Below are 18047 nucleotides of genomic sequence, written 5' to 3' on the forward strand. Positions count from 1 at the left end.
GCTTCGACCGCGGATCGTGTTACCTAATCGCGGGTCTGATAAGCGTGGCCTCGTCGAACGATCAACATGACGAGGACAATTCCAGGCGAAAGGGGAAAGTTGAAGGAACAAGCTTCGGTACCATTCGACAGAGAAATCGACGTATCGAAAGGAGAGAATTAAGGAGAAAAGTGTTCCCTTTTTTTTTTTGTACCGACGAATTTATTAATGCTAGAGCAATGATAATTGTTGCAGAGGAAGGTTATTCGTTGAAGAAGAGTGACAAGTTTGTATATGGTTGTTGCATGTTAACAGTAGAGTAACTGCGGTCGTTAATGTGTTTTTAAATATACTATACATAAATAATTATAATGAAGATCGATGAAAGTAGAATAGCTGACTGTATGTGTATGATCAAGTTTCGATATAAATAAAAATTAATATTGACTTTGTTAAGAGCATCGACATTATTATTAATATGTAGCCGCAAAGGAAATAAAAGAAGATTTGATATTCGTAATTTTTATGGATATATAAATATGTATATTATATGTTAAACATCAGCTCGATTACAAATTTTCTGATTATATCTTCCATAAAAGCTACATTTACCATCCTTTTCTTTCAATGCTTCAGACAGGTTCCTCCTTTATATATTTCTACAAATATTTCCCTCTCTAGAGTATTAATTTTTCTCAAACGCTAGAAACTAGAAGCATCGAATTATTTGGAACAACCAGTAGCTTTACTTTGTATTAATGCGAGGTTGTAAGAAAACGATTGGCCGGTGAATACGCTCGGCAACCGGTTAATGCCCAGGGACCATTTCACGACACCTTGATTCGAATCACGCTCAGAGGCAATACTTATTCTTGGTTTGTAAAATTTCCAGCCGTCGGCGCGGCCTGTTCCCCCGGATCGTTATTCAAGTTTCGAGGAACAGCTGTGCTACTCAAAGAGGGCCCCACGCCTCTTTTCTTATGGGGTTAGGTGCCACGTACCCGAACCAAACTAGCCTCTGGGAGAGTTTAGCCCGGAAGGCCTGTGAATTTTACGTCGCTTTTTAAAGAACCCTGGCACATGCATTCTCCCTTAACCCATACACTCCTTTTCCCTAGTCCAGAAGCATCAGCTCAACAAAATAGCCTGAGTCTACAATAAGAGACTGCCACTTTTATAACGCGAGCTTTAAGTGTAAAATCTGAGCAATCGAATAACTTTGAAACTTAATTACGATCCAGCGATTTTCTGCAAATAATAACGAGGGAATTAATTTTTAGAAAAAAGCGAATCAATATTTTCGCCTTAGTCGAAGAGGAAATTGAAATTTCAAAAGATTTCCAACGTATCTTCTTGTATTCCGAGGTTTACCTTAATAACGAAGGGATTTTTGACGAACCAATGAATTAGAAATTTGATGTCAGTCGAAAATGAGATGAGATTTTAGAAAAGAAATATAAATTTGACGTTGAAATATCGAATACTCTCGGCAATGTAAACCCGCTACTTTGCTTTCGCCATTCAAATTTAACTCCATGTTTTGACATTTTCGATAACAACCCCAACTCAGGCATAATTCCTCCAACTTTCAAATAAAGCTATCGTTTAAACTAACAAGCGAATCTAACTACGAAAAATCTAGCTTAAAATCTGATTTATCCAATAATCTGTAATAAATAAAAATTTATCCAACTGTACAAAAGAAGGTTGACTAACGTTGGTGACGAAGTTCCGATTTTCAACGTCAATGTCGTTTGTTATTAACGCACAAACACGATGATGGTACCCCGCTGGGCGTAGCCACCCACATGTTATATTAGTATACCGCTATAATATTTTATCAAATGTCCTACTGGACAAATTGTAAAATTTAAATAAATAAATAAAAAAAGAAAAAAAAATTAACGCACAAAGTGTCCATTTTCTGTTACCTACCATTTGTAACGCCGTTTCTCTTACCGTCCTCCTCTAGCCGTTTCCATTTTCCCTGCTCAATAGCGTGTCCTCAACCATAAGTGTGGGAGACTTGGCCGCAGTATTATGCAACTACGCCCGAATCAGGCAGATTCGAACACGTGCCACGTTTCTGCGTCCCATCATCGCGCCTTTCTCTATTCGATCGAACGACTCGTCTCCTTGGTCATTTCGTTCGAGACCGTTCCATTTTCCACCAAGCAAAACCATATGGCACAATAATTCCCCAATTATGTAATATCAGTAAATGGGAAACAGCTAGAAATTGTAGATCATAGATTTTTCTCTTACAGATAAAAGATCCCTGTGATTCTATATGAGAACTTTTAGTTTTTCATCGAAATCGGTTAGAAAAAAACATTATAGAAACACCTTATTAATCCTTAAACTCGTTAAAACTCGTTATTATTATTATTATTACTAAATAATTATTATTATTAAAACTCGTAAAAAAAAAAAAAATAATAAAACACCTCACAGTTTCCAATTGATTAAAAGTAAAGAAACTTAAGCAATATTAAGAATGTAAATGTTATTCAGCCGATATAGGATCGCAATTTGTTTATAAAAAAGAAAAAGATAATAATAATAAAATTGAACAAGTGAACAACGCAACATTGTCGAAATCGCTTCAATTCGCTGTAAATTCGCGGAATCGATGGAACTAATTAAAATAAATTTCGTTATTATTGGCGCTCCAATCGATTATCCAAATCTCGAAATTTTACGCTGAAATTACATCAATGAATATCGAAAAGCAAATATTTATCCGCGGAAAAGGACACGCTCTGAGTAAGTTTATGGCGGCCAACGAGCATAATATAATCGCTTCCTGATGTGGAACGAATAAACGCTTTACAGCATTCCGATTGCAATTTCGCGGATTCCTCGTGCACACTATTGCTACTTATAGGCCTTCAGGTCGTTTGCACCTACGAAGCAAAATTTCATGTTAAATATAAAATCGAATTAATTATTTCGTATTTCTGTTTTAACTAATCATTTTAATTTCTGTTCTTCGAAAAGATGATGTAATTACGCGGTGTTCGTTGCGAACGAAAATACAAGGAATGAAATTAATAAAATAATATTTTTTATTTCAATTATATGCAGAGTTATACGCAACGAGCGAACATGAAAAGGCTCAGAAGTCGAAGATAATTTATTTAAATGTACACGATTATTTTGATTTATAACTTGTAGAAAAATTAAAAAATGAAAATATTCAACTTATAAAGGAAACACGACATATGAATCTCAAACGAGTGACGTATTCGATTCGCGAAGAAAATGTTGGATAATATATAGTTACACGCGTCAACATCACGAAACGTCGTAGTTTTCCTAGTCGGAGATAAAGAAAACACGAAAATAATCTACTATTCGACCAACGCATCGACGATAAATCGTCGAACTCATAAACGACAAGGGTAACATATGGAAAGAGAAGATTCGTATTCTAGTTTAATAGCTTGAAAGATTTGTCGTGCAATTGACGTGAATTGGGTTTTGAAGCGCAAAATTACTCCTGAAATTGCATTAATCGAGTCGAATCTCGAACACGTTTAAAAAACGCGCGATCGAAAGCTACGAGGAACCTGTGGCAAACTGTGTATCATACAAAACTCGCATGCAGACATTTTCACGTCATCATTTTTTATTTCGCTCGTTTAATCCAATTTTTGCTTTACACGTCTATGTACATATTGATAATACGTGTGTGTCAAAGCGTTACATGCATATTGCAACGCAATCTGCTTTAGCATCGATGTATTTTGACGCAAGGCATACGCCCCTTCGACGACTTTACTTTCGAATCTCGTCCAAGAGGTTGGAATACTTATGTCAGGTGGTGCAAGAATCGTCGAAGTTGTGACGATATTTTTTGTAATCGTAGCGACATGCTCGCGTCTCGTTTTTCTATTCTCTATTTTCTTGTTTCTATACATTAAACAATTGCTACGAAACAGGTAAATATGGATGCAATGTCTTACGAAGAACACAGATGGTGAGCAAACATAACCTCTACGAAAGCATGAAATACCGTCGGTTAGCGAAGCGAAAGATATTCCAAGATATTGGTTACGATAATATCGGGCAGAGTTAAAGAAAATCGAAAGAAAGATGTACTACACGTTTCGCATTACTGTAAATGGAAGAGATGATTCATCGATTTTCACGTTTTGCAATGGCAAAAAAGTAACGCTGTTATTTTAATGAATTCTTAAATCAAAATTAAAATATGCAAGCGGACAAAACATTCGTTTTAATAAACTTAGCCGCAATCTGGAAATGAATCTAGCAAGTGAACTGCCTTGTCAGTTCTCTTATTACGTAATGTCGTTGTCAAACCATACGGATATAGCGTAATGATGTAGTCGAACAAATTAACTCGGCGAAAAGAACACTCGTAATCGTTTTAAATTGAATCGCGTTCGATTTTTCTGTCAATCGCATACGAGAGGGCTAGGAGGGCAGAAAATACGTAGAGCAGTAAGCAGCTGCTAACAAGCCAACGTGGCCTGGGTTAACTCTTGATTCCAACATCTTTTTACTAGTGTTTTCACCGATGCCGTAATATGTTTCGAATAATAACGTTTCACGGTAATTTCCGCAAGCAAACATGACAATTTTTTGATCATGTAGTAACGAAATACCATACAAAATATGGCGAGTGAGTGACGATCGAGTGTCTCTTTCCTCGGCACGACATTACGACACATGTACGCACACATGACTGCTTCGTGACGCGTGCAGAGCCGTGTACGTACACACACGTCTGCACGTATATACATACATATATACGCACACGAGCTCGCAATTCCTAGCCTGTACATAAGGAAAAGAGATGGCGAAGAATGGAACGAAATAAAAGTACGATTTACTTACCCGATTTCTGAGGAAGTCCTCGATGGCACGTTGCGCCGAGTCAGTGAGTTTCACGAAGATCAGGGACTTGTTTTCGTGAAAATTACTATGCGACGATAAACCATACTGGACACCTGCCGCCAGCGCCGCCATTTCTCTGTCTCTCAACAGTGGGTTCTCTCTCGCACACGTCCCCTTCGTAAAAGCGCACACAGCTGACGTCCTTGTTAGTTAAACGTATCACTTTTTTTTACCTTTACTTGTTACTCCGCGATACGAGAACGACGCATACAACGCGGTGAGAAAACACTTGCCGCAACGAGATAGATACTTTCACTCGGAACAAATCGGAGTAACGATGGAGAGAAACAGAAAGAAAGAAAAAAAAAAGAGGAAAGTAGAGAGACACAAAGAGAGAGAGAAAGATATATACAACCCCCCCCCGAAATAGAGGATTCTTTTTGCACGTAGCTCTGGCACACACGCGTTTTTCCTTCGTTTTCTCGACGCGTTTCTTTTTTCACGATCTCCACCTTTGCCACTTCTTTACGTGGTCCGTTTTCTTCGTCACGCTTCGAAAGTGGTAGCACCCGCGCGTAAACCACCCTCTCACACGTTCCTGGTCTTCGTTTTCTCTCAACCGTCACATATTAGCGCACCGATACGTCTCATTTCAGATTTTCTCGCGATTGGATACGTCGAGGAGAGAGCAGCGCCCGTCGTTTCGTTGTAAGAAACTACACAACTACACTTTCGAACGACCACCTGGTAGGTGGGGCTTACGGGAGAACCATCAACCAATCCCGATTTATACTCAGATACCACACGACTGCGCACCCTACCGACCTCCTCCGGTCACAGTCAATGATCGACTGACATTCTTCACCGTACCGCTTCATTCTTTGGATATTAGTGCTGCCATCTGCTTTCGATTTCGATAATTCCACATATACATATCAATTCCGTGAGAAGATAAAATAATTTGCATACTTAAGTATTTATAAGTCTAATATATTTTAGGTATATATATGCATCATAAATTGCTAAATTAAAAAATAATATAATCAGAAAGGAAGATATAGAATAAAAATATATGATGTCTTTTTCCTTTCTATATATTCAGCGAATCATGTTACCGTATTTGCTCTGATTTGACAAATTTATTTGTAGGAACCATCTTGCTCAGTTATCTTTTTATCTATTTGTTTATTCATTTATATATTTATATATTTAGTTATTGACGACAATAAAGCTTTCTTCCAAATCAAATAATAAATTGTGAAATTTATTGAAAATGTTTTAAAAATCACTTATTTGGTTATCACGTACCTCGGTTAATAAAACATTATAGAATGTATTTAATTAAATACGCCTGTGTATTATTTTTAAAAACAAATCATTCTTTTGTGCGAAAATAAGCTATAAACTCGATAATAATTCAGCCAATTAAAAATATGGTATGTATAATCAGAAAGGGACTTACGTAATTCGCTGGTGTGGCAGCACTGCAGAGCAGTAACCTTATCAACGTCAAATATTATATATTCTTAGTCTAATTGTATAGAAAAGTTGAAGTATAAAATTTGAAGATGATTGAAAAGTTTACACCGCTAACTATTATAGTAACGGTTTGGGTCGGCTGGTTATTCTATACAACAACGTTCGATTATCGAAGATATCGCTTCAACACAATGCCTTATCTGCGCCCCGCTGCTAGTTCTTATGCTCGTGAAATAGAACTGGTAATATACAAAGAACATTTTCATCATCATAATATTTAATAGTTCATTAAAACAAGCTGTACCGAAGTGTAGCTATCGCGAATTATGAGCTCAAAAGAATTTTGGTAAGAAAAGTTGTAATAAGCAAGAAAAGATCTGGATTTTTTTAATTTATTATTAAAATCATCAAATATATCAACGTTATTTATGTCTTTAAAATGATTTATAAAATCTTCTTTAATTTCATTAAATTGTATAGTTACTGCTTTATGTAATAAGCAAATGTATATGTCTCAGAATGTTATGTGTATTGATTCAAATTTCAGGCGTCATGAATCAGGAGATTTGTATCCTTTATTTTAAGAAATGCACTCAATTTTTAAAGTCCTTAGTATGTGTTCGATTTGTTTGCAATTGTTGATGTAATTTCCCAAAATCACTGAATTTGTGTTTTGTATTATTTGTATATGTTTTATTAAGTAATAATATATCACTATTCGCAAAAATTGGTGTCTAATGTTAACTCAGCAACGTAACAAGCAAGTCAAATAAAAGACTGATGAATTTTAGTATTGAATTTTAACTATTTTAATCCATCAGCACTAATAAAAAGGTTTTTAAAAAGTAATATAAAATTGATGCGACAATGGGGAGATAATAAGCTCATAGTTCACTAACAATATATTATCATTGATATTTGTAGTCAAATAGGGTTATAGTTTATTTTCATTATTTTCATTAATCTTCCATACTAATAAGTATTATTATTCTTTGTAGGCAAAGTTGGGTAAAGTGTACAAATTCAAAGAGCATCTAACCAAGAGCATGTACGAAGGAAAGTGAAGTATAAAAGTTCTTTATATCATTATAATATATTTAATAGTATATATGTATATATCAAGAATTATAACTGTTGTAGTTATAACACCATTTAATAAACTACAATATGAAAAATATATTTATTTTTAATCAATATATGTGATATATTTTGGATAATGTAAGTTTATGTAACATATTTGCAATGTGGCAAAGTTCTTCTGACCTATGATTTTAAATTTTAATGTAAATCTTATATGTTTTTATGCTTTGAGAACATATGCATCTAGTAACAAGAAAAGGTAAACGAAGAGGAATTAGGTATTAATTAAACGAGAAATCAGGTATTTAGCAATTTATTTTTTTTCATTCTTATACTTAATTGTTTGACTGAAACGTCTTTATACCAAGAAGTCTTGTTCTAAAATAAATTCAATGAAATATTATTTAGTAATATTAACGTTAAATTTAATAAAAGGAGGTATTCAAGTAAAATATTTTGAGATTGATTGATTTTGATGTTTTATTAGATTTTTGTGAATTACCTTCCCCTGAGATAGCCGATTCCTTTAAGAAAGCCATCCTTTTCCTATCTCTTAACATTTATCATCTTATATCGCATAATTTTTGTTCCACTGTCCATTTAAGAGCACCCATTGGATATGATAAATTTATATGAATGAAAATTTAGACAAGCTGTGCAAATGGTTAATAGAATGAATAAACATAAAGTTAAATATTTTATATCCGAATATATCATTCGTTAATGTTATTAGATAATTGTATCAACATTGTTTGATTAAATTCTACTTTGTGGAGACACAATGATTGAATGTTACATAGTGGTTCCTCTCTTGAGAGATTAATTAAAGTATATTATGGTTGTTTACTTTGCATACAGAACAAATACCATGACAAGGAAAATCTTGCCTAAAAAAATTGCGCCTCCGCAATGTACAATAAATAACGGCGTCTTAGATACTAAGCTTTATTAACATTTACAAAAGAAAAACAGGTATTCTATGAAGTGCTATTTCTTTCTTTTAACAGTATTTCCTTTTGGATAAAGTATAGTATCCGGATTGCAATATTTTTAATCTGAAAGCGTCTTTTTGGGGATACTTTACGTCGCTAAAGCTGAAAATGAGAGTCATTTTTCACGGAAATAACGATTTTGAAAATTCGGACTCATGAACATTTGCCAGACAAAGATCTTAACATAAATCCACGTAAGATGATTTTATAAAGACGTTAAGAGGTAGGTTTACAAAACAACTGATGGCACAGCCATCAATGCCAATGCTCCAAATGCCAATTTTGCCGCTTACCGCATTCCGTTTTCTGTATGAAAATAAAAAATATGTTTATTTCTGTGGAAAATAACCCTTATTTTCGGTTTCAATGACCTTAAAAACCGCTAACAAATGTCATTCTAACCGAATATTTTCCAGTTCGGATACTATACTGAGCCTTCGTTTCATGTAATAAACAGGGAACTGTAAAACTCCATACAGAATATACAAATGTCAAATGAAAGTAGAAAATATGAAAGAATAACACGTGATGAGAAAGTATACATAGCATACATATAAGCATAAGTATACATGTAACAGACAGAACATAATAACAAGACCATTGATATACCCAGAACATAAGAATTTTTAAGTTCAACGAACTGTGTATTTAGAAAATGCTTCATTTTGGTTGATGCTTCGCGTCCCAACAAGATGTATTTATATGTATGTATGTTTTGTAAGTGAATTTTGTGAAAATTACATAAAGACACGTAGTTATGTCAAAGTCATCGGATATTTGCTAATTTGCTGAAACACGAGGCAACATCAGATTGTGAATTTATAGCGTGACCGTGTACATATTATGTATGTACAAGTGTTATACTACATATACATATATACATAGGTTGACGCATATAAAATGTTGCAAGTCATTTGGAACTAGTGTGGATAACAGCAAAATTTTTCTAGATACTAAATTATTTAAGGTATATGATACGTATACTTGTATGATACGTTTTCTCTTTCTAAAATCATTAAATGCCAGAAATCAATTTGGCGCTATTCCTAGCAATTTCGATGTTGACAACTTGAAGCATTTCATATGAACCATTTATATGTATATATAGATATATATGTATATATATATGTGCAACTGTATATGCAATATATTTTGCGTTTATACGGTTATATTTTACATATGAGCATATTGTTGATGCAGAAATTATAAATTACAAAAAGATAGCCGAGACAATAAACGGACGCTTCGTATAACATGAAGATCCATGTCGTAATATACAGTGATAACGATGATAATGATTGTGGCAAAGAGAGATATGATGAAAACAATAGCAACAACGATTAGATGTATGAGCATTGTTTTCTTATTGATTTCGCTAACTATCAGACGAAAATCCAGAGGTCTCTAATAAAACTTACGAAATGATAAATTATGGTTCTTACCTAATATTAGCTAGTATCGAAAGTAGAAATTTTTAATGAAAATTATTACAATGTGTATTTACTAGAAGAGAGATCACTAAGGTCATTTCACAAACAAAGCATTTTATATGTATTTTACTCTGACATGCGTCAATTGTATTTGAACACTTCTGTACAATTGAACACTGACGTATAAAAGCAGCATCGATTGAAATAAAATTTGACAAAATCAGATGTTATTAATTAACACGAGTCCTCTAGATTGTCGATGGTCTGTATTCAGTAAATTTCGTACAGTAATTATGGTGATAAAACATCGAGTCACATCTTAAATTTTATCTAATAATTCGTGATAATGAAGTTACTTCGATTGTACCTTTCACGTAAAATACGACGATATGGAATGTGGCACAATGATTCAACGACGATAAAACTCTGGTCAACTTCCCTCGTTTGCCTTTTATTCGCACTTTTATACTCCATTTAACTACTTCAGTTGATCGACAGATACCACTGTAACAATCTTTTTCGTATTGACATTTAGTTCGCGTAATTCTTGAATAGCATTGTCACTTAATAATTCTTTCTTCCGTTGGCTTATACTATATCACGTCATACACATTTCCTAATTTATCGATCGAATCTTGTTAACGTTTGCACACGTCGCCAAACAAAATTACCTCTTTCGTAAAATTTGTTTAAGAATGACTCATCATTATGTGCAAATGATTACAACCAATCTCGCACATATAATTTTAACCCTTATGTTGTTACGAACTAATCACGATGCACGTTATTTTGTAATTTGCACTAGAAAAATTTAAGAACTTTGATAATTGTTGGAAGTTTGAAAAAAGAAGCCATTACGTATTGTGCTATTTCTCTAAAATGGAGATGAAAAACATTATTAATGATAAAACATAATCATTTCCTTAATCTTCTTTTTCTTACAAGAACATGAAGTAAGGATGACAATAATGTATGTATGCGTGTGTGTATGTACGTCGAACAAATATGATGAAATCGGCGTGATTTCAAAATTGTTCGATGACGTATGTATACGTATGTTTGAAGAAGTACTGCAAGAAACGGCGATGAATTTCATTAGAATTAGCGATAATAATTATCTCGGCTAGAATTATTAGATAATTAATAATAATGTTGAATAAATAGAACAAAAACGTGGACGAAAATCAATCGATGAAATAACAAGTTCGAAAAAATACCTGCCAATGCTGGCGTCGCGTGCGTCGATCGATCAAGAGAGATAAATTCTTCAAGAGTAGAATCGCAATGTAAAATCATGCACACACGTTCAGAGCTACTTAGATGAAAGAGGCTTCAATTATACAAATGGTTCAAAGAATAATAAGCTCTTCATGCGAGTGAATGAACGAAAGATAAACGTTTATTAATAAAGATTTGGGTTTATACGTATTATTACTTTTTCTTGTGTTGAATGTGCGTGTTTGACTCTGATACAATTGCTTTTAGGTTCACCTATGTATACTCAGAGGCTGCGCAACGGTATGCCGTAATTATAACTCTTCTTCCTCATCGTTCGCTTGGTTTTGCGTTAAAAATTTTGATAATAACAATGGTACACTCTTTGCGGGGATGATGAAAATGTACTCATTACTCGTTGAGATATAATACCTAATAATCACGCAGTCATCCGCACGTACGCACAGAATTACGTGTTCCGTACACATTATTGTTTTCTTTTTTCAAATGCGTCTTGTCGCATGATTACAAATTTATTCCTTAATATGCTTTACTTACGAAACACAAACATTCTGCCATTTTTTTTAAATATATTTGTTAAGTACAATTATATACGCGCCGTACGATTTTTCAAGCATAGTATTGTCAACAATTGTGTATATATTTGTTCTTTTTTTCCTTTTCCCCTTTCGTTTGTTAAATGGTTTCTTCTGCTACACGTCCTCACGATACAGCAATCTGAAGTCTAGTTTTTTCGAATGATTTCTTTTTTTTGGTTTTGCATCCATGGTCAGTTACTGAACGCAAAAGTTCGCGGTGACATCTCGCGCTCTCGTCGAACAAGAACTACGAACACTTGACCTTGTTCCATAATATACGCGTCCCAATCTTTTTTCTTTTGATTAGATGTTCTATGAAAAGAATGATGGATCGATCCGTGCAACGAGACGTTTAATCACAGGAAGAAATATTTACGGGTTTTGGATCTTTTTCACGACTGTATAAATATAAATGTTTAAACGTTCGTAATATATTAAAGTGATCTATGGGTATACGTTCTCATTATGTAAGGATAGTAATACATTCCGTTTCCCACTTTTTTCTTCAGTACTGGTTTCTTTTAACCCTTTAGGGACTGTTCCTTTTCATCTTTTTTTCATCTTTTCTTTCATATTTATATATATATATTTTTTTTGAATTCAAAGTTATTCAAAGTAATGAAATTCATAGACTAAAGTCTAGTTCTATTATTAAACACTCATCTCTAAACACTCACAGCATGCATCGCATTACATTATAATAATCTAATAACAATATGCATGTAAATGTTATAACACTAGAATGATATTAATGTTACAAATTATGTATTAGTACCGTAATTATATTCGATATCTTAAGAGAGTAGAATCCAAGATAAAGCACTTGAAAACTGAATTCAGCGCGCGAGTCCCAGCAGGGTTAAACTTTTATTCATTTCAGATCAGTTTGCCAGCGTCGCGTAAACCTTCGTATGTCAATGCTTCTCCTCGAACAGCGATACGAACATTATTTATCTTCTGCACAGTACTTTTTTGAGGTTAAACTATACTGAACAAAGAAAAAGAGTAAACGTCGTGACAACGATATTTGCTTGTTTTTTCCTATGATTGCGAACGGCATAAGAACAAACATGGCTCACGTGTTACCGTTCCCGTGAATTCCAATGAAGATATCACTATCGAACGGCACCGTGTAAAATATCTAATTGTTGTCTCCCGCTCCCTCGTTGATCGTCGAAATCGTTCTCTTACCTTTATTATTTATTATCCAACGAATACTTTTGCGTTCCCTATTTTATTTCGTGTCGATATCATAGTGTTCTTGTTCTCGTTATGTTACCGATCGTTCACGTAGACATTGTGACAGGTGACAGATAGTCACAATCTCTATGTAATATCGCGACGATTGCCATGGTATCTTTCGTTATCATACACCAACGAGACTCTTCGGACGTTTAACGAGTATAGAGAATAGGAATCGAAATGTTTTTTAAAAGAGAAGAATACTGTTACTATTGGGATCGGTGTATTACGTGCATGGTATGTGTAATTATGTATATATGTATGTATGTTGTATTGTGTATATAGAGTACATGTACGTATAGTACATGTATGCTTATGCGTGTTGTATAGTAGTACAGCGATAACTGGCCAGAATTTCGTTTCGTTAACTAGCTGTTAATATTCCCATTAGTTTTTGGAATCGGCCTTGTGGCCTCTGATGTTATGTATATATTTAAAACAAACAAATGTATCAAGTATATCTTACTTCAGTCATCACTTGGATTTAATCAAGAAGAGAAAATCTTTATGAAATATACTTCCTTCGATAACTGGTCAGTTGAAATCCCAATATGTGGCCAATTAGAGAAGCACTGCTGTATTGTGTCTTGTTTGAAATGCAGAGCATCCCGCGTGTTTGTTTCTTGGTGTAATACGTGTAAGTGCGGGTATAAGTGTAAATGTAATGCTTGTAAGTGTAAATATATTTGTCTGTAAATGTAAACGAACATGTAAGTATGTGCAAGTGTGTACGTATGTATATGTATTTTAAGGGGTAATTATCACAGAATACACGAGATATTTTTTTTTCATTAAGCTTACGAGATATTAATCGAAGCGGAGAGTAGGAGGAAAAAGTGGCGGTCAATTCCGTCCACGAAGCGCAATTGTCGACCGACACGGAAATTTCCCAGCGGAAAGAAACACACAGAAGGTTGTTCCCATTTCGTCGACGGACTTGGCCTGGTTGCCGAATTTGCCAGCCCTTTTTCATTAATTAGTATGTAGTACTTAGGCAGCGGAGAAAATAGACACTTTTACAAATGAAGATGGTGGCGAGATCGCGGATCCGTGTTTTTCTCTTTCAATTCTACTTTCCCCCCCTTACGTCTTTCTCTTTCTTCTTCATACGTTGTTTTTTCTATTTTCTATTCATCTATTTCACTCACGCCATGCTGTTTCGTCATCCGCATTCGATGCTCGTTTCCAAGCCCGAAATCGTTTCTCATCGCATTCGTTTTTGAATAAAGGTACACCAGGATTGAAACAGCGCGAACGTTGTAAAAGAGACGAACCGCAACGCGTTTTGTGCATGAGGAGCATTTCGTCGAGGGTCGTTTAGATCGACACGAATACACAGATCCGGGCACATTTGAATGTACGCGCTCTAACCACGTCAACGAGTAACGTGCTAAACCTGTTCTTTTATGAAACGAAATATGTACGGTAAAATTATCACGTAAACTCTATTTTGTCCTACGATTTTTCGTGATGAGATTCAGAGGTGCATCGATTCATGAATGATAAACCATTATATTTTCTCTTTCAATCGTGAAACGTATTTGTATTTCTGATGTAAAGTTACGTGGTAAGAGGTAATTTTGGAAAGATATGCGCTTGTATGTATATGTATAACGTGTTAATAAACGGAATTATATTCGAAGGTTCTGCGCCTGACCTGTGTCGCGTGTAGACGCATCATCCGGATATGGTAAGCGCCTGGTGTAAATATGTAATTGTAAAGATAGCCGAATTTTCCTTTTTTTTTTCTCGGGTGGCTTTCTCCTCAGACGAATATCCCGCGCTCGCAGCTACATCAGCATTTATATACTATACACAATACGTAAGTATATCTAGACGTACTACGTAGTAGAAACTTTTCTTGTGGATATAATCATGTAATCTCTGGAATTGTATAACTGGTTTGACCTGCGAAGGTCAGAGAATGAAATTTATTTAGTTTTAAAGTCGCGTGCATCTTTTTTTTTTGTGTTATTAATAGTTTCCATCTTCTGCGTCTTCCTTCTGTTTCTTTTTTTTTTCTTTTGTTTCACAGTGACCACTTTTCTTTGCCTTTTTATTCCCATATGTAGGTTTCTCGGGAGATCCGATCGAAGCTTCGTGCAAGAACTGCGACATGTGTTCTTAAACAAGTGTTTCCAGAGTTTTCGAACGACATTAGATGCGAAACGAAGAACGTTAGGATGTCTTCCGCGGGGATCGTTTCCGTTTTGTAGCAGATTGAGGGACCGTTTAACGCGTCCGCCCTCGATTTTCCCGATTTTTCATTTTCTTTTTATTCTTCATATATAGTGGGGGAAGTCTTGCATTAGAGAATCGCGGGCTCTGATCTTCGTAACTTAACCAACTGTTCCCACGAGTGGACAATGTTTGATCTATATACAAGAGTAATATCGATGAGATATTTTTAAGCGAATAGACAAAGAAGTATCGATGTCCGTTATTTTCGAAGCTTGCGTTCCACCTCGTCGTTTACATATTTGGTTTTGCACGTTCACACAAAAAGCAATGATCGTGGAAAGGGGAAAGTGTCGAAGTTACATGATTATTTAAGTTACCATACATCTACCACGATATAAAGTTTAATTTCGAAAAAGTTAGGCTGTCGATTCGTAGAAATAGTAGTTTCTGGCTAGAACAGATCGAAAACCGGATTCTCTGTTTCACGATATTGTACGCAGAATGAAAATTGAAGGCGGACGAAAGGATCCTAACTCGTATGTTTCTTCCTCTTCTTGTTATTCTTTCTTTTTTTATTCTTTTCTTCTTCACTGGAACGGAATATCGGCTTCTTGTGTACGTGAACATCTTCATCGTATTAAACGTCGTATTAAAGGTCTTCGAAGCGAGACCCAAAAGGATGATTCACGGGGAATGATCGAAGTCTTCGAGCGGACCTCGTAATACGTTTACCACCAATAATCAGACTCTTACGATCTCTTGTTAATTCTTACAATAAGAACGTACTTTACATTACAATGCCTATTTTATTACTAACGGCGCGTCCCGAGTAACGTCGTGACGCGCCTATTGGTCGTACTCAATGCTACGTTAAACTGTTATTTAGAAAAACTTTTTTTCGTCAACAATGTGTTTCACATATCTACAAGTAAACTCGTCATTCCGAACAAACGGTCTAAAACGTCGTCTCTCACGAGTGTCTATATCTTATATGTAGTATTACATTTTCCTCATTGCAGCGCGATTCGTATTTTTTAGTTTTGAAAAAAGAAAAAAAAAACACTCCCGATTCACGTTTTATATTTGCAACGTGCTAACGATCACGGACCCCGATTCGATCGTTCTTCGTGCTCTTCTTCGTTTTCCTTTTCCTCTAGCTGCAGTCAAGCTGCTTCCGTTTCTTCTGGGAGTCCGTACACGTCGAGGTCTAACCGCGCTGGACGTATCATCTACGACTAATTCGACTCCTTCCCTCTCCTTACGTTACGAATATTTACCAAATATATTACGTACTGGCAGCACTGTTTTTACGTGTCGCGTCTGTTCAGAACACTCTTCGATACCTGAGGTTTCATATTTTCCATTTTTACGGCACTTACTTGAACGAAAAATCTGTCCGTATATCTTCCCATATTCTTGACCAATCATCATCCTGTTTTCTACATTTCTATCGCTTTTCCGAAAAGATAGGAGGAATCACCCTTCCTCTTTTCTACTCTCTTTGTCCGACTTCCACTAGCTGGATGAACGTTTCGATTCGGGGACTTGACTTTCAACATGTTTACTCGAAAACCTTCTTTCTTTTTCTTTCTTTTGGTTTTGTCTTGCTTTTTTTTTTTAATTCTCGGCTCATTCGGTTTATATAGGGGACGGGGCTAAAGCTCTGTGATTCGTAAAAAAGAGAGAAGAACACGCTCGACCGGAAGCTGACTGCGAAGGAAGCGAGAAGAATGATGTCGCACGACAAGGTCTCTCGTTCCCTCATTGACCGACGTTAGCATTAGAACCGAAAAGGATTCGGCCGATCGTCCTTATCGGTGATTTTTCTCGCTTATGTGTTTGCTGCAATGTGTGTTTCTTATTTTTATTTTGTGTCTCACGCGTTCTCGATATCGCATGTGTCTCGCGGTGTTGCTCGTTTTTTTTCTTTTATTTATTTGCTGAATTATTTTGTTTTGTTTGCTTTTTAAAGACTTCATTCTCGACAACGACGGCCGAACGCTTCTATGGTTTCCCCTATGGACAACGCCCCTCTCCTTCTCTCCTTCGAGCTCTTTCCAAACTCGAAGGACGCATCGCTTCGCTGTCGTGGCTTAATGCTGTGACCCTGAGCCTCAGGTAGGGTTCGGTAACGGTGTCTCCTGCCTGATATCACTCTTCAGTTTCACGAACTCTTTTGCGATCTCGTCGTTGTTCCTCTGTGAAAGAATCCTTAGGATTGTCCAGCCGGTCTCGTCCATCTGGATTCGTTTACCAAGCGACAACCAGCAGGCGCACGAGCCTTCCTCGACGATGTCCTTGAGCTGCATTACTGCCACACCGACCAGCCTGTCCTCTCTCGCGAAACAGTAGTCCTTCACGCAGATATGCAACTCGTAGAAATCAAGTTGCTGCTGCTCATTGCCGATCATGCTACATACGTCGAAATAGATTTGTTAATATCGATCGAATGTGTGCGTATTGCATGAAAAAGATCAATGATCATAATTCTAAATTTGTTCCATATGTAAAGAGTATATGAAACAGTTATTAAAATTGTTAGTTAAAAGGCATTGGTATTTTTTAAATAAACAGAGGACAAGTAGGATCTACTAAAAAATAGAGATACTCACAAGTCAAAGCTCTCGTTGAATTGCGGCGACCAATTATTGCTCTTTGATTTTGTCGATTGCTTCCTCTTCTTTCCAGTTAAATGCGGTCCGATCAAATTTACTTCAACGTACGGTCTGAACATTCCCGTAGCAAGCTGCCACTTCAAATCGTTCGCAGCGACAACTACAGAATAAAATGTATTAAATATGACAATATTTCACGATGCTTATATATATATATTATATTCTAGAATAATTATATGTGTGGTAATATCATTTTTTCATACGAAACTATTACAAAACGTATGAAATAATAGTTGGCAGGCACCTAGATGAAGATCTTTAACGTTATAATTAATAAAGACATGATAGTCTAGACTTATCTTTTTATAAGAT

General features: G+C 35.5%; 2 protein-coding genes and 1 long non-coding RNA gene across 12 annotated transcripts in view; 1 reads left to right on the plus strand and 2 right to left on the minus strand.

The window, feature by feature from the left end:
• Positions 1 to 5707, minus strand: part of Su(Tpl) (Suppressor of Triplolethal) — a 163272-nt gene extending 157565 nt beyond the window's left edge. Inside the window, exon 1 of the mRNA XM_033350884.2 lies at positions 4843 to 5707. Within this exon, the coding sequence (XP_033206775.1) occupies positions 4843 to 4974 (132 nt within the window). The 5' untranslated portion in view covers positions 4975 to 5707. The remainder of the gene's footprint in view (positions 1 to 4842) is intronic.
• Positions 5708 to 6070: 363 nt separating this feature from the next.
• On the plus strand, positions 6071 to 17116 carry LOC143305145 (uncharacterized). 2 transcript variants are annotated; one of them, XR_013061856.1, is made up of 3 exons: positions 6291 to 6563; positions 7320 to 13116; positions 17033 to 17116. It is a non-coding gene; the product is annotated as an uncharacterized LOC143305145 (long non-coding RNA). The 2 variants fall into 2 exon arrangements; XR_013061855.1 differs by lacking the exon at positions 17033 to 17116 and having other exon boundaries at positions 6071 to 6563; positions 7320 to 7498.
• The window catches only part of unc-13, a 375340-nt gene continuing 368493 nt past the window's right edge, over positions 11201 to 18047 (minus strand). For 7 of the 9 annotated variants that reach the window (XM_076627833.1, XM_076627830.1, XM_033350897.2 and 4 more), the window contains 2 exons: positions 17673 to 17835; positions 11201 to 17472 (listed from right to left, as the gene is read on the minus strand). In XM_076627833.1, the coding sequence (XP_076483948.1) occupies positions 17175 to 17472; positions 17673 to 17835 (461 nt within the window). In that variant the 3' untranslated portion in view covers positions 11201 to 17174. The remainder of the gene's footprint in view (positions 17473 to 17672; positions 17836 to 18047) is intronic. The other 2 variants (XR_013061854.1, XR_013061853.1) reach the window with 2 other exon arrangements.

The sequence above is a fragment of the Bombus vancouverensis genome, chromosome 2 (genome assembly GCF_051014615.1).
Source record: "Bombus vancouverensis nearcticus chromosome 2, iyBomVanc1_principal, whole genome shotgun sequence".
Taxonomy (NCBI): domain Eukaryota; kingdom Metazoa; phylum Arthropoda; class Insecta; order Hymenoptera; family Apidae; genus Bombus; species Bombus vancouverensis.